At 37.1% G+C, this 23,455-nt stretch overlaps 1 protein-coding gene across 3 annotated transcripts in view; it reads right to left on the minus strand.

Moving 5' to 3' along the window:
• ORY (Occludin-Related Y) overlaps positions 1–23,455 on the minus strand; it is a 44,930-nt gene that overhangs the window by 21,186 nt on the left and 289 nt on the right. For all 3 annotated transcript variants that reach the window (XR_015270565.1, XM_086828073.1, XM_086828083.1), the window contains exon 2: positions 20,640–20,989. Coding sequence is in view for 2 of the 3 variants with exons in the window: in XM_086828073.1 (XP_086684199.1) it covers positions 20,640–20,989 (350 nt within the window). In the remaining variant the exon portion in view is untranslated. The remainder of the gene's footprint in view (positions 1–20,639; positions 20,990–23,455) is intronic.

Below are 23,455 nucleotides of genomic sequence, written 5' to 3' on the forward strand. Positions count from 1 at the left end.
TGATGTCTTTCGTTGGCGTGTCCGTTTGAGTGTTCGTTTCCGCCTCGGGTTCCGCGTTCTCTCGTAGGTTTCCTGGGAAGTGAGTGTCAACAAGTAGCTCTAGTGACTCCTTTATTGTCATTGTAGCAGTACCATCTGCAGTGTTTATAAGGATATGGCTTTTCTGCCCTTTGGCCAGAATCTTGCTCAATCTTGCCATGTCCTTTGTCTTGCAGTGACTCGCAGAAGCTTTGCCAGGATTCTTTTTTGGCCTTATATACTGCTTTTTTGGGTGCTTTTTGTGCATCTTTGTATGGTTCCCATTTTCGGGTTACATAGCTTGTGTTGTAGGACTTTCGCTCTCTCTTTCTGAGATCGCTTAGATATTTTGTCTACCACGGTGGGTACTGCTTCTTTGAGAATGATATCGTGTCTCTTGAAAGGCATTGTTTAGGATATTCATGAGGTCCTCCTGTAGCGCTTGCTCGGTAGAAGATACTTTTTATTATCGCCATCTGTTGGTCGATCATACAGCTTCTTGGATTCTTTTAAACGCCTGGATCTGAATTCTAGGAGGAGGATTTCCCCGTCGCCCCGCTCACCAGAGCTGGGGAAAAATATTACTTTTTTATTTAATTTAATGGGGTTGAAGCATAATTAATCGCCGAATGCTGTAGGACGACCTTTGTCCCCTTTGCGAACAGCTCCAGAGAGCACACTTAAGCAAGATAATTCGGTAGCAGTCGTACGAGTTTTTATGCCAGAGTCGGCGTAGGCGGAGGCTTCGGCAAAGCATTGCAATTAGTTTAATGTAATTCTTTCGGGCGTTTTGAACTCGCCGCCGCAATGCGATCCCGGCCAAAGTACATTTAATTCGAGCCCCATGCCTCATCGCGACGAACAATTGTAATAAAAGAGGGAATTTTCGACCCCCATTTTGTTCCAGTGTCAGTGAAGAAAATATGGAAAATTAGTGTAAAAAAAAATATAAATTTTAAGTTAGGTTAAATTTCGGAAAAATTGCAAATTGCAAAAAAAAAAGAATGATGTGAAATGAACTTAGGCATATGTAAAGAGCAATGTGCGGCAAAGAGAAATATTAATTCGTTGCATTCCGGTAAAAATTAATGAAAAAATCGATTTAAATAGTGCGGGCCGAATGCATCATTTTCTGATAGTTTCCCCCCATTTTCATAGTCTCTTTTAGGGATGTGAATTTCTTTTTTTGCATGTGTGGGATGAAAATCCCAATTTTCAGCTAGCTTCCGAGGAAAGCGCTTTCATCGTAATTTAAACAATTTCAAGTACAACAAAAAAAAGAAATGAATTGAAAAGAAAGAAAATGTCCCAAATCATGAGCCGTTAACGTAAAAGAAAGATCGAAAATTTAACCGAACCAACGGCAGAAAACGAAGAGGGAAAGGGAAAAGAAGAGGAACGCTGATACATAAGGCTATTTAAGCTGAGGGCTTTTATGCTTCTCCGATTCTAATTATTATTGTTGTTGCTGCAACCTGTGGATTGAATCTCAGTCAGCGTAATTAATAATTTTCCTGCAACTTGCCAAAATTGTTTTGCCATTATTTTTATTTTTGCCCGAAATCGAGTCGAAGGGCGTATATTTATTTATCCTTTGTATTCTAAGTTTTAATGTTTAATTGTCTATATACGTTTTCTATTTTAAGTAATCTATACTATTATATAAAGAGGAAAGGTTTGATTTTTTGTTTGTTTGTTTGTATGAATTGAATAGGCTCCGAAAGTACTTGGCAGATTTGAAAAATTCTTTCACTGTTGGAAAGCTACATCATTCCTAAGTGACATAGGCTATATTTCATTAAAAAACAAGAAAGGAAGCTAACTTCGGCACGCCGAAGTTTATATACCCTTGCAGATAGAACTTCTATCAATAAAAAACCATACAATAGAAATGATATATATTTGTGTTAAAAAACAATGAAGTAATACCTGCTTTCATTGTATTCACCTATACATATTATATTTGCAGTTTTACATTCAAAGACTTGCATTTTTCCTCTACATCAAACGATCGTTTGTATGGCACCTATATGATATAATAGTCCGATTTTCATGAAATTTGACACAAAATTTAAGACTAATATAAAATGCCTATACCTAAAATTTGATGAAAATCAGTTGAAAACTGAAAAGGTTATAAATTTAATTGTATTAATTTCTCGATCGTTCCTATGGGAGCTATATGATATAGTAGTCCGATTTTCATAAAATTTTATGCAAAATTGTAGAGTATAGTAAAATGGCTATATCTCAAATTTGATCCAATTCTATTGAAAACTGAAAAAGTTAAACATTTTTTTGTAAAAATGTTCCGATCATTCCTATGGCAGCTATATGATATAGTCGTCCGATCCGGCCGTTCCGACATATATACGAGTGAGAGTATATAGAAGGCTAACTACAAAGTTTCATTCAGATAGCTTCAAAACTGAGAGACTAGTTTGCGTAGAAACGGCCAGACGGACAGACGGACAGACGGATAGAAGGACAGACGGACAGACGGACAGATGGACATGGCTAGATCGACTCGGCTGTTGAACCTGATCAAGAATATATATACTTTATATAATCGGAGGTGTCTCCTTCACTGCGTTGCAAACTTCTGACTGAAATTATAATACCCTGCAAGGGTATAAAAATAGGCATCCTTACTAAAATTACGATAACGTAATCCAAGGTGTTAAAAAAATATCAAAAAACTACCTTACATCTACCGCCCTCTACAGGCAGCCAGATGAATCAAAGCATTTCCTGTCAAACATTCAAAACATATTGAAATAAGGAATTGGAGATAAAAATTTTATTTTTTTGTTCAGGTTCAGTAAGAAACGAAGTCATGCCACCCAAGAAGTCGAGTTTGGGTCGTCGTAATCGCAATACAGAAACAAAAAGACGTAAGATTACGAATATGACTGACGAAGAACGGGCCTCCATCCGAGAGACTGAGCGACTGAGAGCAATGCAGATGCACAACGAAGAATCAGCAGAAAGACGATCAGATAGGCTTGAGAGAAAACGATTGAGAGTTAGGCAGTCGCGTTCTGCAGCAATCGATTTGATTCACTCTCAAAATAATGAACGCGAAAGGGCAAGGGTAGCTGAAGCGCGTTTACAGCTTGCAGAAGATCAAAACCTGCAATACAATCGTCTTGCATTCAGATATAATCCAACTATTGATTACAGCTCGAATCGAATGTCGTAATTGGCCGGATGCATCAGGTCTGCATATACTGTCAGGCCTCTTGAATCAGACGAAACTTCGGTCCGAGGAATATATCCATTTGCGGGATGCTGTGATGAATGACCGTAATACAACCAACGTTGGAAAGCTCACGATTTTGCCATCCTCACACATAGGTAGTCAACGCCACATGCATGAATATGCTCAAGATGCCCAGGCATATGTTCGTTGCTACGGCCGTCCAGACTTATTTATCACCTTCACATGCAATCCAGCTTGGGACGAGATAGTACAGCTGTTATTTCCTGGACAATCGTATAGGGATAGGCATGACATCACAGCCCGTGTTTTCAGACAAAAGCTCAAGTCACTGATGGATTTTATTGTGAAACATGGAGTTTTTGGATATGTGCGGTGCTGGATGTATTCAGTATAATGGCAGAAGAGAGGATTGCCGCATGCGCACATACTGATTTGAATGTATGATTAAATTACTCCAGACGAAATCGACGATGTTATATGCGCTGAGATTCCACGGGCCGAGGTTGATACGGATTTGCATGAAGTTGTCATCAAGAACATGATCCATGGCCCATGTGGTACCCTCAACCCATGTTCACCATGAATGGTAGACGGGAAGTGTTTCAAGCGATATCCTCGAGCATTTACAGCCAACACCGTAACAGGGGACGATGGATATCCTCTGTATAGGAGACGGTCAACTGGAGGGACTTCGGCAAATTTAAAAATGAGAATTGGTGATATTGAGGTAGACAATCGTTGGGTGGTTCCATACTCAACACTATTGTCAAAATCATACAAAGCGCTCATCAACGTAGAATATTGAAATTCCGTGAAATCGATTAAATATATCTGCAAGTACATGAATAAAGGCAGCGATATGGCAGCTTTTGGTGTTCAGGCAGAAAATGGTGACAACAATGCAGTACGAGTTCTCGATGAAATATCTCAATACCAGGCTGGAAGATACATAAGCAGCAACGAGGCTGCATGGAGAATTTTTTCATTCCATATTAATGAACGCTATCCAGCTTTAGTTCACTTGGAAGTCCATTAGGAGAATGGTCAACGTGTCTATTTCACAGAAAGAAATGTGCAAGAAAGAGTCCTGAATCCGCCAGCGACAACTCTGACTGCCTTCTTCACCTTATGCCAGGAAGATGATTTTGCCAGAACCTTGATGTATTCAGAAGTTCCCTTTAACCATAATATGCCCAGCAGGTGGTCAACTAGCTCATATACCGAGGATACCGATGATCCAAAATGATATGACAATCCCATTTAAACGGCTTCAATTTCCGGTAAAAACATCTTTCGCATTAACAATTAACAAGTCACAAGGCAAAACCTTCGAATTAGTATGGATCGATCTGCGAAAGAAATGTTTTACTCATGGTCAACTGTATGTTGGTCTATCGCGAGTCGGAGCCAATGAAAATCAATTTATTTTGCTGCCACAAAATAAAACATCAAATATTGTTTACAGAGAAGCTCTAACAAAATAAATGTATTTTTTTTAGGGTTATGACCTCAATAATTGAAAAAAAAAAAACAAAAAAATAAAGGATGAATATGTGTCATATTATTATTATTATTATGAATGTGTTAAAATTGACAAATCTAAATGTAATGTTTAATGCCCGTGCGAAGCCGGGACGGGCCGCTAGTGAATTTATATTTTTCTAGTTCTAAATAAAATTATTATAATGTTTTAAAATGTCGAGTATTGGCCGCAGCTGGCATGCGTTGTGATGTAGGGTAGCACTTGTCGAAGGGGTCGCTCAAGCTATATAGCGCTGAGGATGGGAGCGACCATAGGAAAGGTGGGCAAACTAGAGCCTCCAGATCACCAGGAGTGCTAAAAAAAAGGGGAAGTAAGCCGAAGAGAGCTTAATTTTTCCTCAACTTTTATTTATGTGTTGTCTGCTTCTCTGTCCCGGTTTAAGCTTGTAGTAGCACGCGTTCATTTCTGTTTAAAATTATGCAAAGGCAACCCGAGATCTGAGCAAGACCATCACTCCCGTAGCCGACGAGCCGAAGCCGGAAAAGATCTTGCGTGCGCTCCGATCTCGAGCTAACAACTTGCCTGTGACATTTGTTTTGAGTGTAGCGATTCGTTACACTCCTTATCGAGTGCTTTTGAGGTGAATTGTACCTTGATCCTCCTGCCGTTTACTTTAGATTGAACATTTTCGCTGAATTTGTTCCAATCTGTCTTACGGGGGCTTATTTTTGGGACCTGTTTGCTTACTAGTGCCGTTAGGTCAAAGAAAAATGTACCTATGGTCTGAGAAAGAGTGTTCTGTCGATACCGTCAAGTTCTCAACTTTGTATTTACCGTGTTCGATTTGGAAGGTGAGATCTAACACCTCCTCCCAAATCTTGAAAATTTTCAGTGCTTGAAAAGATGATGGTTGGCGTATTGCCTTTGTTGCATACCGTAACGTTTCTACATATAATACTATCAAAAAGTGACTCACCTCTTTCGTTGGTTTTTGAGCTACCCCAGAGTGTGTGCCTCGCAGCAACTTGACTACCGGCTCAGGAGGGCTCGGCTCGTCATGGGCCATGTATGCCACAGCTAGGTCAGGTGTGTTGAGATTGGGACAGAGAAAAGCATTAAATTGATTCTTAATTACTATGCATGCTCTCGACCTACTATTCGAGTTAGTGCACAACAGTGTGTATCCTGGGATCCTTAGTCCAGCAACTTGCACCTCCCTGGTCCAAGGCACCATAGCGATGTGGATATATCTCTACCTTAGAAGAGTCGTAAGATTAGTTGAAGCGTTTCAGGTTAATCTGCACGATTTTCGACATCGATTTTAGTTGGGGTAGCATCAGGGGATTTGTCGTCGATGACCATGTCGTCCAACACTTTGTTGGAGTCATCGACGTCCCCCAGTATCTCGTCCGGGTAGGCGAAGAAGACCTTTATCTTGGCCTTCCTAATGCCGTGCCGGACCTTCTGGTCGTTGCCTTCCAGCTGCGGAAGACAGCGCTGGTTTATCACCAGGTGGAAATGTTGGCTCACCTTCATCTCCTGTTCCGCTCTGAGGATGGTCCAGTCCTCTGTATGGACGTCCGGGTTCTGGGCGTTCTTACAGGCGATTACCCTGGCGTGGTAAGAACGTGGTAACCAGATGCGAGCTCTGTGTCTTCTTGGGATCTCCCTGGCGTGGACCAGCCTAATCTTAAGGCCAGACCAAGTGTCGCTAATCTTAGCAATACATTCCGCCAGGAAGATCCTAGAGAACCCGTCGTCACATCTGATAACCCGGTGCCCCTTGACCACGTCTGTGGAGGGGAAGGAGGGGATGGGACCGGTCGGCATGCTAACCAACCCATCGTTTATTATGTCGGCCAACTTGGCCTCTATCTCCTCCCACTTCTCCGACAGCAGGCGATCGTCGTCATGATACTCATCCTCCAAAATCATAGCCAGATTGTCTCTGCCATCCTCGCTAATCTTCTTTGCTTTGCTGACAAAGTTGGTAGCTCTCGGGATGCCCTGTGGGTCCTTTTGCCTTCTTAGGCTTGCTCTCGCTTACATCCTGTGACCAAATGCGCTTGGCCTCAGCATCTCTTTCTCGTCCACCTTTGACTGTGTTTGGGGCTTACCCTCTGCCGGAAGTTCCGAAACTCTTTTTTCGTTTTCCGTTTTCTTTTCATTTTCCATATAACCATATAAAGTATATATATTCTTGATCAGGATCAACAGCCGAGTCGATCTAGCAATGTCCGTTTGTCCGTCTGTCCTTCTGTCCGTCTGTCCGTCTACGCAAAGTAGTCTCTCAGTTTTGAAGCTATCTGAATGAAACTTTGCAGTTGGTCTTTTGTATATTCTCACTAGTATATATGTCGGAACGGGCCGGATCGGACGCCTATATCATATAGCTGCCATAGGAATGATCGGAAAATTTTTACAAAAAAATTATAACATTTTTAGTTTTCAACAGAATTTGATCAAATTTGAGATATAGCCATTTCATATTATTGTACAATTTTGTGAAAAAATTTTTGAAAATTGGACTACTATATCATATCATATAGGAACGATCGAGAAATTAATTCAATTAAAAAGTATAACATTTTCAGTTTTCAACAGATTTCCATCAAATATGAAATATAGCCATTTTATTTTAATCTACAATTTTGTGTAAAGTTATAAAAAACCGGACTACTATACAACATAGCTGCCATAGGAACGATCAAAAAATGAATACAATTAAAAATTATAACGTTTTCAGTTTTCAGCAGATATTCATTAAATTTGAGATATAGCCATTTTATATCAGTCTTAAATTTTGTGTCAAATTTTATGAAAATCTAACGACTATATCACATAGGTGCCATACAAACGATCGTTAGATGTGGAGCAAAAATGCAAATCTGTGAATGTAAAACTGAAAATATAATATGTATAGGTGAATGAAATGAAAGCAGGTATTACTTCATTGTTTTTTAACATTAAAATATATAATTTATATTGTATGGATTCCTAGTAATCGAAGTTCTATCTGCAAGGGTATTGGGTGGGCAAGAAAGTCATGTTTTTTTTAGTAATCGTTTTTAATCTAATTTATTTACGACTAATCGAGCACCAGGGTCAAACTTAAGTATCGTTTTAAAGCTTATTGTCTTAGGTACTATCAACGAAAATTTTGAATTTTTATTTATTTGATAACATTTGTGGAAGCTATAGCAAATTAAACATGGAGGACCAAAGGAAGCATTTTCGGCATATTTTGCTTTTTTACTTCTGAAAAGGAAAAAAAGCGGTCGAAGCTCGCGAAAAATTGTGCGAAGTGTATGGTAAAGATGCCATGAGTGATCGCCAATGTCAGAGCTGGTTTGCAAAATTCAGGCTTGGAGATTTTGGAGTTAAAGACGCCCCACGTTCTGGTCGACTATCGGCCGTTTTTGAAGAACAAATTCAGGCTTTGCTGGTTGAAAACCGGCCTTATTCAACGCGGGAGATGTCAGAGAAGCTCAGTGTGTCGCATAAAACGGTTGAAAACCATTTGAAGAAACTTGGCTACGTAAGCAAGCTCGATGTTTGGGTTCCGCATAACTTAAAGGAAATTCACCTAACTAAGCGTATGAACATCTACTTTTCTCTGCTGCAACGGATTAAAAACTATCCATTTTTATAGCGGATCATTACTGGCGACGAAAAATGGGTTGTTTACAAAAATGTCCAACGAAAATTATCATGGAGCAAGAAAGATGAGCCACCCCAAGCCACATCAAAGCCCGATATCCATCAGAGGGAAGTTATGCTGTCTGTTTGGTGGAATTGGAAGGGTGTAGTGCATTTTGAGCTGCTGGGACGGAATGAAACCATCAATTCAGATGTGTACTGTCGCCAATTTGGAGGAAAAAATTAAGGAAAAGGAGCCGGCACTAGCTAATCGCAAGGGTATAGTCTTTCACCATGACAACGCTAGGCCTCACACATCTTTGGTCACTCGGCAAAAATTAAAGGAGCTGAATTGGGAAGTGCTTCCACATCCACCTTATAGTCCGGACTTAGGACCTTCAGATTACCATTTGTTTCGCTCTCTTCAAAACTCTTTGAATGGTAAAAACTTTGATTCAGATGAGGCTGTCGAAAACCACTTGTCTCGTTTCTTTGGTGGAAAAGATCAAAAGTTCTTCGAGCGCGGAATTATGCAGCTGCCCGAGAGATGGTCATTAGTGGTCGAACAAAACGGCCAATACATAATTGATTAATTATAAGTCCTGATATAAATAAATCATCTTTGAAAATATTGAAAAAAAAAAAAAACGACATGACTTTCTTGCCAACCCAATATATAAACCTCAACGTGCCGAAGTTCGCTTCCTTTCTGATATAAATTGGCTATATCTCAAATTTAATGAATTTTTGCTGAAAACTGAAGACATTATAATTTTTAATTGCATTCATTTTTTGATCGTTCCTATGGCAGCTATGTGATATAGTAGTCTGGTTTTTTTTATAACTTTACACAAAATTGTAGATTAAAATAAAATGGCTATATCTCATATTTGATGAAAATCTGGTGAAAACTGAAGAAGTTATTATCTTTAATTTTATTAATTTCCATTATTTCTTATAAAATGGCTATGTATCAAATTTGATGAAAATCTGTTGAAAACTGAAAATGTTATCCTTTTTAATTGAATTAATTTCTCGATCGTTCCTATGGGAGCTATATGATATAGTCGTCCAATTTTCATAAAATTTTACACAAAATTGTTGAATAATATGAAATGTCTATATCTCAAATTTGATCAAATTCTTATGTAAAACTTTTTCGATTATTCCTATGGCAGCTATAGTCGTCCGATCTGGCCCGTTCCGACATATATACGAGTGAGAGTATATAGAAGACAAACTACAAAATTTCATTAAGATAGCTTCAAAACTGAGAGACCAGTTTGCATAGAAACGGACAGACGGACATGTCTAGATAGAGTCGGCTGTTGATCCTGATCAAGAATATATATACTTTATATAGTCGGACGTGCCTCCTTCACTGCGTTGCAAACTTCTGACTGAAATTATAATACCCTGCAAGGGTATAAAAACACTGAACTAATACCTGCTTTTATTTCATTTACCTATACATATTATATTTGGAGTTTTACATTCACAGACTTGCACTTTTCTTCTACATCCAACGATCGCTTGCGTGACACCTATATAATATAGTCGTCCGAATTTTATAAAATTTGACACAAAATTTAAGACTGATATAAAATGGCTATATCTTAAATTTGATCAAATTCTGTTAAAAACTGAAAAGTTTTATTTTTTAATTGTATTAATTTCTCGATCGTTTCTATGGGAGCTTTATAGTAGTAGTTTCATTTCAATCACCTATACATATTATATTTAAAGTATTATATTCACCGTTTTTCATATTTCCTCTATATGTAACGATCGTTTGTAGAGCAGCTAGATAATATAGTCGTCCGATTTTCATAAAAATTATAATGAAATTCTAGAAAAATATAAAAGGGCTCAAATTTGATGATAATCAGTTTAAAACTGAAAAGTATAATTTCTAATTGTATTAATTTATCGATCGTTCCTGTGGCAGCTATATGATATAGCAGTCCGAAATTCATCCAATTTTACACAAAATTGTAGAATAATTTAAAACGGCTACATCTCAAATTTAATACGATTCTGTTGAAAACTGAAAAAGTTATACGTTTTTTTTTTTTTTTTAATTTTCCTATTGTTCCTATTGCAGTTCGTTCGATCGTTCGATCTGGCCCGTTCCGACATATATACAAGTTGGAGTACATAGAAGACTAACTACAAAGTTTTATGTAGATAGCTTTAAAACTGAGAGACTAGTTTGTTACACTCAGCTGTTGATGCTGATCAAGAATATATACTTTATATGGTCGGAGGTGCCACCTTCACTGCGTTGCAAATTTCTGACTAAAATTATAATACCCTGCAAGGCACTATGGTCCAGCGGACCACTTTTTTAGGCTAAAATTAATAACTCCGGTAATTTCAAAGATATCGACTTGAAACTATCCCAATCGCAATTTAGTACTTATAGGATGATACTGGAAAAAAAATTTTCCGGATCAGAAAACTATATCCTATAGCTGTCATAGGAACGATAAAAACAATTTTTGAGATAAATTCATAAAACTTCGGTTACATAAAAATAATTTAATTTTAACTAAATTCACAAAATTTTATCAAAATCGGTTAACGAATTACTATAGTTTTCATTAAAAGAATCATACAAAAAATAATATTCATACAAAATTTGGTGATCTTTTAAGGCAAATTCCAAGAAGTGTGGTCAAAAGTGGCATTTCTCACTATATGCAAATGAACAAGTATGCAAATTCCTACAAATCCCAATAGGTCTCAAGGTGGGACTCGGTGGGACTCACTTTTGTATAGCTTTTTAAAAACAAGTTTTTAATGAAAAGTTACATATTTTTGAAGACAAAATTTAACATCAAATAACAAAAGTACCAGATTAGCTTCGAACATTTCCCATTACAAAACAAGTATTTCAAACGTTACTTATTCAATAAAAAAAAAATTTGGCTCAGTTCGGTAAGTTTTTTCCGAGTTTTCGTAATTTTAAAATTGCCATTTTTTACTCATTTTCACTCTACCCGTTGGCCTGCGTACAAACAGCTGACTTTAAATGCCTCGTCCGCTAGAGTGGCGCCACCTATGAACATTTTGTGTATGCCACGTTGATGGTCACTCTATTTCTAATCCATCGAGACCAAAATCATTTTATTTTGACCACTTTCAAAAAATGGGTTTTGGCCAAGAAAAGTGGTCCGCTGAACCATAGTGCAAGGGTATAAAAAAGGGAAAGTGCAGAAGTGTTCGCAAGAATATTCGATAAGCTTCACCAGCGAAAAGTCGCTGCTTTATTTGTTGTTGGCTCTCCATTTCGACGCCTGAGTCTTGGCGTGGCCCGCCATTTTTGGCTCTTGTGGCAGCGAGCGCGGGCATCCATTCCGGTCGGCGGTCTTGCTGTGTGCCGTGAAGCCTCGTTGGCCACCGAGGAGGCTAACGCAGAGAAGAGAAAAATATCAATGTTTGCATTCCTTTCTTGCCATATGTGGGGCCCACCAGAGATTGCTTCCTGCTACTCCCCTATTGAAAGGGAAAAGCTTCATCACCGTAGCTGCGCTTAGTCAGCATAAGCGGGTCGCTGTGATCAGCGGTGTTAGGCCGATTGGGCCACATCCCTCATTAATTGAAGCCCAATCATTAAAGAAGCCCGCACATCGGGAAATCGAGTCCTCCCCAGAAGAATGCTGAAGAATTTGGTTGTTTTTGTAAATTTAATTTTCTAATGTGAAGTGACTTTGTCAAGGACATCAGCAGCAGGCAAAGCTTGTAATTCCGCATGATTTTCGGCTAGGTGGAAACACAAGAAAAAGGAAAACAGCAAGTACAATATTAATGGCGGACAGTGGGCCCAGTGGCTTTTTTTACAGTTTCTTAACTCCACAGAAAGGAAGAAGCATCACGGAAGCGCTTTTGTCGGTGGATTCCTCCATGAAGTGAGCCAAAGTGAGTTATAAGTACACAAAAAATAGGATACAAATCTTTTAAAATTAAATAAGGAAAGCAAAGCGTTGTCCACATTTATTTCCATTCGTCCCATGGTTCCTTTCACGCTCGTCGCACTAGCATATGGTAAGCACAAACCAAAGCCAATGCTAGCACACGAGCGATCTAGCCATTTTACATTACTCTACAATTTCGTGTAACATTTAATGAAAATCGAACTACTATGTCCTATAGCATCCATAGGAACGATGAGGAAATTAATACAACTAAAAATTATAACTTCTTCAGTTATCAACAGAATTCGATCAAATTTGAGATACGGCCATTTTGTATTACAGTCGAGTCCCGATAATTCGAAATGGCAAGGGGATCACTTTTTTTACGAATTAGACGGGAATTCGATTTATCGAGATTTCTAATTAGCGGGGCTCAAAAATGAATGAGTCGAATAAACGGGGTTTTTAATTAAAATTAAATTAAATTAAAATTAAACAAACATTATAAGTATGTATATTCATTTGTACGTGTTTCAAATTAAAGGAAAATAAAACAATAACATAAAATTATAGTAACAAAAAATTAAACAATTAAGCAGAAACATTAAATTATAAAAAGCAAAAATTCAAGCTTTAAAATAATTGGTAATTTTTGATTGCTTGGCGTTTTTTTTTTTTCTTTTAGTTTTTCCATTGCGTTTTCTAAACCTATTAGGTTGTCAAAGACACTTTTTGGCACATCATGGGTCGAAAAAAATTGTTTAAGTTGAGGAATTAATGCTCTGGCATGTAAATTCGTTAAAATTTCTTCTTCATCGGCGTCATCATCCTCGTCACTTTCAGAACTGTTGGACAAAACTTCTTCCAAAATTGGCTTGCATTAAAAACTCTTTTTTCTGTAGAATTGATGTTATTGTTGATGGAGCGAGATGTTGCTCTCCGAAAAAAATCAGCAAACTAAAAGAAAACAGCGAGAGAAACACAAAATTCATAATGCATAGCGACATAAAGGCGGCATAGCTGTCTGCAAAATCTAACGGTGCTTTAACTACAAAAAATTTCGTATCGCATTACGATTTATAAGAGGTTACGAAACACAATTACGATTTATTCAATATTCATTGCGTTGCGCCAAATAATACGAATTAACGAGGGAACCAAAATGTATTGTGGCAGGTATAACCGAGCGTTTTAATTCGTACTTCTTTATTTCACTGCACGCAACCGAATGTCTCACTTCTCCTGTTTCACATGATCTTTTCATCTCTTAACATAGGCTTAACATAGATGGGCTTAACATACATAGATGGGCTCTCTGCTAGCCTACTACAGTATGAAATTTTTACGAATTAACGAGTTTTTTTTTTTCAAGGGGACAGAATTTTTTACGAGTTATCGCGATTTTCAATTTAGCGGGGTACGAATTATCAGGATTCGACTGTACTTTACACTTTTGTGTACAATTTTATAAAAATTTGACTATTATATCACATAGCTCCCATTGAAACGATCGAGATATTAATAAAACTAAATATTATAACTTTTTCAGTTTTCAATCTGCGTTTGCGAATATATCAGTTTTTTCGCGTTTCCCCGTGCCCCTACTGATGCAGCCAGCTGAATCGAAGCATTTCCTGTCAAACATTCAAAACATGTTGAAAGAAGAAATTGGAGATTAAAATTTTATTTTTTTGTTCAGGTTCAGTAAGAATCGAAGTCATGCCACCCAAGAAGTCAAGTTTGGGTCGTCGTACTCGCAATACAGAAGCAAAAAGACGTAAAATTACGAATAGGACTGACGAAGAACGGGCCTCCATCCGAGAGACTGAGCGGCAGAGAGCGATTTGATTCACTCTCAAAATAATGAACGCGACAGGGCAAGGGTAGCTGAAGCTTGGATGCTCCAGGAGAAACGGGGAAAACATTCCTCATTATATTGATTCTAGCTACGGTTCGAGCTTACAGGGACATATCTTTAGCTCTTGCTTTATCTGAAATCGCTGCGACATTGTTACCTGGTGGGAGGACTGCTCATTCAACGCTGAAGTTGCCGGTGAACATGCAAATCATCGAGACTCCTACGTGCAACATTTCCAGAGCATCTGGCATGGGAAAAGTATTGCAAAGATGTAAACTCATTGTTTGGGATGAATGCACAATGGCACACAAAAAATCGCTGGTGGCTCTCGATCGATCATTGCGGGATTTGCGTGGAGCAGTCCAACCATTTGGGAATGCGTTAATATTGCTCGCAGGGGATTTCAGGCAAAAGTTGCCTGTGATTTCCCGATCGACACCAGCTGACGAGATAAATGCTTGCCTGAAATATTCTATATTGTGGCAAAATGTACGTATATTACAGTTGAAGACGAATATGCGTGTCCAGTTACAGAACGATGACTCAGCCGACGTATTCTCACGACAGCTACTGGACATTGGGAACGGAAAGCTGCCAGTCAATGAGACGTCCAGAAAAATAGTATTGCCCGAGAATTTCTGTAATTTAGTTACATCGAAGGAAGGACTTATCCAAAAAGAGTTCCCCGATATCCGAATAAATTATAGGAATCACGATTAGCTCAGTGGACGAGCGATTCTCGCTGCCAAGAACAAAGATGTCTACCAGCTCAATCATGTAATCCAATCCAGCATAGAAACTGACGAAATTACATATAAGTCGATAGATACCGTTGTTGAGGCAGAGGAAGCAGTTAATTACCCTACGGAATTTCTAAACTCACTTGATCTGCCTGGAATAACACCACACATATTAAAATTAAAAATAGGTGTGCCGATTATCATGCTCCGGAATATAAATCAGCCGAACATCTGCAACGGTACGCGACTCGCAGTCAAGAAATTGATGAACAACGTAGTAGATGCAACGATCATAACTGGTCCTTTCAAAGGTGAAGATGTCCTCATTCCTAGGATTCCTCTGATCCCGACTGATACACCGTTTCAGTTCAAGAGATTGCAGTTTCCCATTCGTTTGGCGTTCGCAATGACCATTAATAAAGCTCAAGGTCAATCTCTGGAGTTGTGTGGTCTAGATTTGGATGCAGATTGTTTTTCATACGGATAATTATATGTTGCGTGTTCCCGTGTCGAAAACCAGATAATCTTTATATTTATGCGGAGAATGGAGAGACGAAGAATATTGCATACCCACAAGTATTACAGAACTAAATGAATTTGAAATTTTATTCTTTTTTGTTTTACTTATTTCTTATGCGTGCAACCACAATATGCCACAGAGAAACGTGGCAGGGTACAGCTAGTATATATATATATTATATAAATTTATATTATATATATATATATATATATATATATATATATATATATATATTTATTATAAAAATTGGAACACTATATCATATAGCTCCCATAGGAGAGATCGAGAAATTAATAAAACTAATTATTAAAACTTTCTCAGTTTTCAACAAAACTTGATGAAATTTGTGATATAGCAATTTTATGTTATTTTACAATTTCGTGTAAAATTTTATGAAAATCGGACCTCTACATCCTATAGCTTCCATAGGAACGATCAGGAAACTAATACAATTAAAAATTATAACTCTTTCAGTTATCAACAGAATTCGATCAAATTTGAGATACGGCCATTTTGTTTAACTTTACAATTTTTTGTACAATTTTATAAAATTGGACGACTATATCATATATATCATATAGCTCCCATAGGAACAATCAGGAAATCAATACAATTAAAAATATAACTTTTTTAGTTTTCAACACATTTTCATCAAATTTCAGATATTGCCATTTTATATTAGCCTTAAATTTTGTGTCCAATTTTATGAAAATCGGACGATGATATCATAAAGGTGTCACACAAACGATCGCCATTCGTAATGGCAGTGTTGGCTGGATTTAGTTAATTGAGTTAATTAGCATAAACTTGAAGTCTAGTGTAAGTTAGTTTAGGCCGAAGGCGGGAGCAATAAAGCTCTCTCGCGCTCTTCGCGAATTCGCCTCGCCTTCGCCAACCGTCGTGTCAGCTAGTCGAGAGAAGAGCATATAAGAAATAGAGATGATTCGCAATTCTGAAATTGAAACCCGAGCACGTACTTTTTCGTTTGTCTATCGCCAAAATCTTTCCACCAACTAGTCGGTAAACCTCTGTTTGTTACTGTTGTTCACTAACAGTACCACCCCGATTCAGTAAGGAAACCTAGGATTGCCGAAACTTTCAGCTTTCCTATACTTCCCAGTGACTCTACCTGGTAGACACCAAAGTGGCGAAGTCTGATGTGGTTTAGCGCTGGGCAGAAGCAGAGCAGATGTTCCGGTGTCTCTTGCTCTGTAGGTTGCTTACAGCTCCTACAGATTGCGTTGTATGGCAGTCCCAACTTCATTGCGTGCGAACCGATCGCCCAATGTCCCGTGGTGAGTGCCGTGAACCTGTTAATATCCCGCTTGCTGTTGGATAGCAGTTCCCTGGTTCGTTTCTTGTCGTACCTCGGCCAACATTCCCTTGACCTTCTGTGATCGCTCTTTCTTTGCCATTCTTTACTAGCTATATGTCTAAAGTGGTCATGGATCCTTGTCTGGATCGCGTTTAGGGAGATTGGTAATTCGAAGTCAGAACTTAGCCCCGCCGAGCCTGCACGGGCTAGTTCGTCTGCCTTCTCATTTCCTGGGATCTCGTTGTGTCCCGGTACCCATGTTACTTGTACCTTATTTTTGTTGGCAAGTCTATTAAAGGACTTCTTGCATTCTGCCACTAGTCGTGAGTTCGTTTCACGGCAGCTAGGGATTTTATAGCCGCTTGGAAATCCGAGTGGATCCGCACTCTGGTGTCCCTGAGGTCCTGCCCTAAGGAAAGTTCGACTGCTTTCCTTATGGCTAGTAACTCAGCCTGAAAGACCGTCTCTGAGTTAGAGAGATTGAAAGCCTTTTCGATTCCCCAATTTTCAGCGTAGATCCCAGCCCTTACGCCGCAGCTCATTTTTGAGTCATCGTACTATGGGAAAAAACCCGATTTTTTTTTGGCAAAAACTCTAGTTTTAAATTTTTATATATACCATTAAGATTAATGTGTAATTTCGATTTTTGTTGCTTTTTAAATCGGACCCCCCCCCCCACGCCGCATATAAAGAAACTGACCTTTGTGATTAGATTTATCACATTACCCTTTTAATAAGTTAAATTTCTAAAATTGCTGCAAGCCACTTATAATTTTTTTTCTTAATTTTTATATTTTTATTATAAATAATGTAAAGTTTAATCAGCTTCCTCTTTCTCTAAATATATTTCCAAACAATCACTTTCATTATCGTAATCGGATTCATCTTCGGACGAGCTTACGGAGGTGTCCTTTTCATTCAATATTGGCTCCTCAAAAAGATAGGTAACCTCTGCTGGAAGACGCTTTCTTTTGTTTTGCCCTTTGGTTATGCGGAGATTAAAGAGTAAAGGATCGGACGAATCCATAGCCCTGTGAAACACATCAGACATATTGTCAATGCGGACCCATTTTCTTGCGTGATGCTTTTTGTCAGCTTTAAATAATATGTGCCTTGCTTCCGATGCACCTTCTCCCAAAGAGCCAACTGGAACGATTGATCCTTGTATGATTTTATATCCGTGTACTAAAATTTTGTTTACAGTCGGAGACATGGGATACCAAGGATAGCTCGACATATATGTGGTGAAAGTTTCAAAACACAATAATTTGAATTTTTCAGAATTTATAGGATTATTACAATTTATAGCAATCAAAATAATGTATAGGCGATGAATCAAATGGTGGGCAACTCCTAAAATCGAAGACAGTTGTTTTGAATTAGAGAATGCTCTTCTTGCCGTGTTTCCGTCATTACCGTCATTTTGCCTCGGCTTGTCTACATGAAGTCCCATATCCTTCCAAAACGAATTTTGAATTTGCTGTTTCCGTGCCGCCAGTTTGTCTTTGTCTATACCTTTGACATGCCACTTTTTTAGCTCGATTCTATATGATAATTTAAGTACTAATTTAAAACAACGTATCCACGCTTAAAGGGGGCTTATTCCATATTGATCCGTATTTGGCTTCATACCAAATGTTTTGGAATAGAAACCATTTATTTCAAGAATTTGACTTGGTTTTGGACATGACTGACAAGATTTCGTTCCTGTTAATATATTTAAAACCTTGCCGTCTATTAGGGTTAGGTGACCATCAAATTTCTCTGATATTTCGCTTTTCTTATAAGAGTGCATGCAGACATTCAGATTTTTAATTTGAGTGTCTAAGTTTTCTTTTTCGTTTATTATGAGAGATGTTGATTCTTTAATATACGAAATTTTCAGAGGACGGCAAAATCTTGTGGATTGCGGCGATTTATTCAGCCAAATAACTCTTTCTGCTTGATCTACCATTTTAATGGGTGTTATTGAGGTCACAAAAAGAGAGTCATCTAAAGTTGGAGATTCAGTTATGTTAAATTTTTGTTTGTATAAGCTATGACCTGTAGAACCATCAAAACCGTAGCTGAAAATAAGTAAGCACTGAGTTAAATCCGTAAGCGTTTCACAGACTTCCTCTTGCATGATTAATATTCGGGAAGCGGTATGGTTAACAAGTTTTGTAAGGAAACTTGAGCTTCATTTTCGCTGCAAACTATTCCATCAGGCCTACATTTTAATTTCTCCTCCACTATTTTCGAATATGGTGGGTAGATATCGCAGCCCTGTTGTTTATTTAGTTCTTTAATATTTTGATATTGCTGTTTACTTAAACTATTTTCCATAAAAAAGGATAGGGCTTTTTCAGAAGATATGGGACTGGAATCAGTTTTGCTAATTTTCTCTTTTAACTGACCAACAGATTCTCTTGAAGCCGCTTTTTTTTAGAACAAAATGCATGTTATTTTTATTAGATTTTCTTGCCGAAATGGTGGCAGCGTGGAGTAAAAGAGAACTTGAATTGTTATTTTCTACTGCAAGTTGAGATGTTAATTTTCTTTTGAGCCTTAAGCCAGCATCCTCATAATTCATTTTTGGGCGACCTCGTTTATTTGATGATATATTTTGAGCACAAACGTTTAAACTCATATTCCCGGCTAGCCACAAAGAGTGTTTTTTCTTAAATTGGTCCATTATACGGTAGCACTTTGGCAAATGTTTTTTACTATAACCAATGAAACATTTAATTTTGCTTGATATTTGCCGATTTAAAGTTTCATCAAATTGCTCGCCGTAAAATTGTGTTTGTATGTAGCTTCTTAGAGCATCTTCCGAGCGGCTGTTTTTCTCCCAAACTTCGAAAAGTGCAGCGTGTGCAAACTCATAAGTTGCTGGACAGAAGTCATTTTTTTGAAGAAACGTGCAAAAAGGTGCAAAAATAATTAGTTTTGCGATATTAAGGATACATTTGATAATAACTTTGCGTTTTTACCTTTTTGCAACTTTGTGCCATTTATACACCACGGAACACAAACAAACTTGTTAGTTTTAATCTAAAAAGATACACATATAAAACAGTTCACAGTTGGACAACAAGTCATAATAATCAAAACATGTAATCTAAGATACATTTATAAATACCTTTGCTACAATTTGCCATAATCAGAAATAATAAATCAATTTGTTGCTCCACAAAATAAACAGTGATAGTTTGCAAAGATTTAGACACACAACAAATCAATCGAACAGCTGACTTTGTTCGTTTATCAACACTATAGTGTTGTTAGTAAAAAATCATAGATAACGGTTCTTTGCTAATTAGGGTATGTAAATTCAAAAAATATATTTTATTTTTAAAAATAATTTGTAAAATAATTTGACTTTATGCCAAAAAAATGGACTTTTTCCCCATAGTGCACTGTAGAACCTCCTTTGAACTGCATGAACCTTTTAAAGTGTTATGTGCAAATTATAATGATTTGTGCACACTAATCTCTAACGTAGATACCCTTCCCAAATTAAAATCTTTAATACTAACACACTTAGTAAACATGCAAGCTAACAATCTAGCAGCACGCCGGTAGTCGATTTCCTCGTATTCGACCTATATTTTCCATCGCGCCTACTAACACCTAACCTAAACAGGCACTTGGCTGGTGTCATTCGGGCCACTTGAATGTACTGACCGTAGTGCATCAACGTCCAAATCAAATCAAACAATAGCAGAAAGTGTAAAAACTGCGTTTTTACGTATACTGTGAGCTTGTGGCCTAAGTGTTCAAGGCGGGAAGACAGATTAAATACCTTAGGCTATTGGCATTAAAAACGAAAGCATCAATTAAGAAACAAACAATTTGCATTTTTTTTTTTTTTTTTTGTGTGTAAGTCCAATATTGGACCAATTGAGCGTATCCCCAATATCAATACCAAAGAAACGGTCACTTACTCAGCTGCATCGTCAGTAGTGCCACTATGTCGATCAGTAAGGCCATCACATTTGATAAGTACCTCTTGTAATTTTTCTTGCACAAGCTGCTCTCTCAGGGCTGATGCATCTGATTCCTTCCAAGCATCGCCCAAGGCCTCCTTAAGTTTTTGCATAGCCTCTTCTGAAGTTGCAGTTAGTTCCAGAGCCAGGCGTAGCTTGTTTTCTGAAGATATTATTTGCGGACGAAGAACTTCATTATCATTGACTTCATCTACATAACGCCTATGCAAATTAAAAATGATGTCACTATATCGCTTGATGCGGGAGGCCTCAAAATGTCTTTTTGCTTCCATTAAAAATTGTACTACCTAGAAAACATATACTAGATTATTAAGTTATATACACTAATGTAAAACATGAAAGGAAGATAAATTCGGAACGGAAAGTTTGTATACATTTGCAGAAAGAACTTCGATGACTGGGAATTAATACAATATAAATTATATATATTTATGTTGAAAAACAAGAAGTAATGCCTGCTCTTATTTCATTCACCTATATTCATATTATATTTACAGCTTTACATTCACAGTTTTGCATTTTCCCCTATATCTAACAATCGTTTGTATGGCACCTATATGATACAGTCGTCCGATTTTTATAAAATTAAAACCAAAATTCTCGAATAGTAAAAAAGGGATATATCCCAAATTTAATGAAAATCTGTTGAGAATTGAATTGAAATGTTATAGTTTTCAGCTGTTTTATTTCCTCGATCGTTCGTATGGCATTATATAGTAGTCCGATCTTAATAAAATTTTACACAAAATTTATCTAAAATATGATAAAATTCTGTTGAAAATTGAAAATGTAATTTTTGTTGTAAAATTTTTCCGATTGTTCCCATGGCAGCTATATAATATAGTCGTCCGATCCGGCCCGTTCAGATTTGTATACGAGTAAGAGTATATAGAAGACTGACTGCACAGTTTCATTTAGATAGCTTTAAGACTGAGAGACTAGTTTGGGTACAAACGGACAAATGGACTCATGGACATGGCTAAATCGACTTGGCTGTTGATGCTGATCAAGAATGTAAATACTTTATATGGCCGGAGGTGGCTCCTTCACTGCTTTTTATACCCTTGCAGGGTATTATAATTTCAGTCAGAAGTTTGCAACGCAGTGAAGGAGGCACCTCCGACTATATAAAGTATATATATTCTTGATCAGGACCAACAGCAGAGTCGATCTAGCCATGTCCATCTGTCCGTTTCTACGCAAACTAGTCTCTCAGTTTTGAAGCTATCTGAATGAAACTTTGCAGTTAGTCTTCTATATACTCTCACTCGTATATATGTCGGAACGGGCCGGATCGGACGACTACATCATATAGCTGCCATAGGAATGATCGAAAATTAAAAAAAAAAAAATTATAACATTTTTAGTTTTCAACAGAATTTAATGAAATTTGAGATATAGCCGTTTCATATTATTCTACAATTTTGTGTAAAATTTTATGAAAATCGGACGACTATATCATATAGCTCCTATAGGAACGATCGAGAAATTTGAGAGGAATGAGAATGGCGGTGGCTGTTGTCGGAAGACTGACAATCGCGGTGGCGATAACATTTTTAGTTTTCAACAGAATTTAATCAAATTTGAGATATAGCCATTTCATATTATTCTACAATTTTGTGTAAAATTCTATGAAAATTGGATGACTATATCATATAGCTCCTATAGGAACGATCGAGAAATTAATTCAATTAAAACGTATAATATTTTCAGTTTTCAACAGATTTTCATCAAATTTGATACATAGCCATTTTTTGAGAAATAAAAGAAGTTAATAAAATTAAAGATTATAACTTCTTCAGTTTTCACCAGATTTTCATCAAATATCATTTTATTTTAATCTAAATTTTGTGTAAAGTTTAAAAAAAACCGGACTACTATATCACATAGCTGCCATAGGAACGATCAAAAAATGAATACAATTAAAAATTATAACGTTTTCAGTTTTCAGCAGATTTTCATTAATTTGAGATATAGCCATTTTAAATCAGTCTTAAATTTTTTGTCAAATTTTATGAAAATCGGACGACTATATCACATAGGTGCCATACAAACGATCGTTAGATGTGGAGCAAAAATGCAAATCTGTGAATGTAAAACTGAAAATATAATATGTATAGGTGAATGAAATGAGAGCAGGTATTACTTCATTATTTTTAACATTAATATATATATTTTATATTGTATGGATTCCTAGTCATCGAAGTTCTATCTGCAAGGGTATATAAACTTCGGCGTGCCGAAGTTAGCTTCCTTTCTTGTTAATCTTCAGACCGAAATTAAATTACCCTAATGAGGTATAAAAATAGGTTGAAAAATTAATAAGTTATAATTATTTGTTTTAAAAATTTTCCTTCTTATGGCAGCTATATAATATAGTAATCCGAGTATCCTAAAATTTAAAACGAAATTCTCATATAATGCGAAAGGGATAAATTTTAAATTTGATGAAAATTTTATAATTTGTTATACTTAAAATATACTTAAAATTTTTTGTTCGTTCCTTTGGCAGCTATGTGACTTCATTTGTATATTCGGAATAACTGCAAAGTTTTATTTGGATAGCTTTACAACTGAGAGATTAGATTGTTTAGAAACGGACAGGTGGACGGACGGACAGACGAATGAAGGGATATGAATAGATCAACTCGGCTCGGTTGATGTTGGTCAAGAATATATGTTCTTTATACGGTCGGAGATTCCTTCATTGCGTTGCAGTCTTTTGACTAAAATTGGCGTACTCCTCTAGGGTA

Source organism: Drosophila serrata, unplaced genomic scaffold, assembly GCF_035046125.1.
Source record: "Drosophila serrata isolate PLE 108 unplaced genomic scaffold, ASM3504612v1 contig_13, whole genome shotgun sequence".
Taxonomy (NCBI): domain Eukaryota; kingdom Metazoa; phylum Arthropoda; class Insecta; order Diptera; family Drosophilidae; genus Drosophila; species Drosophila serrata.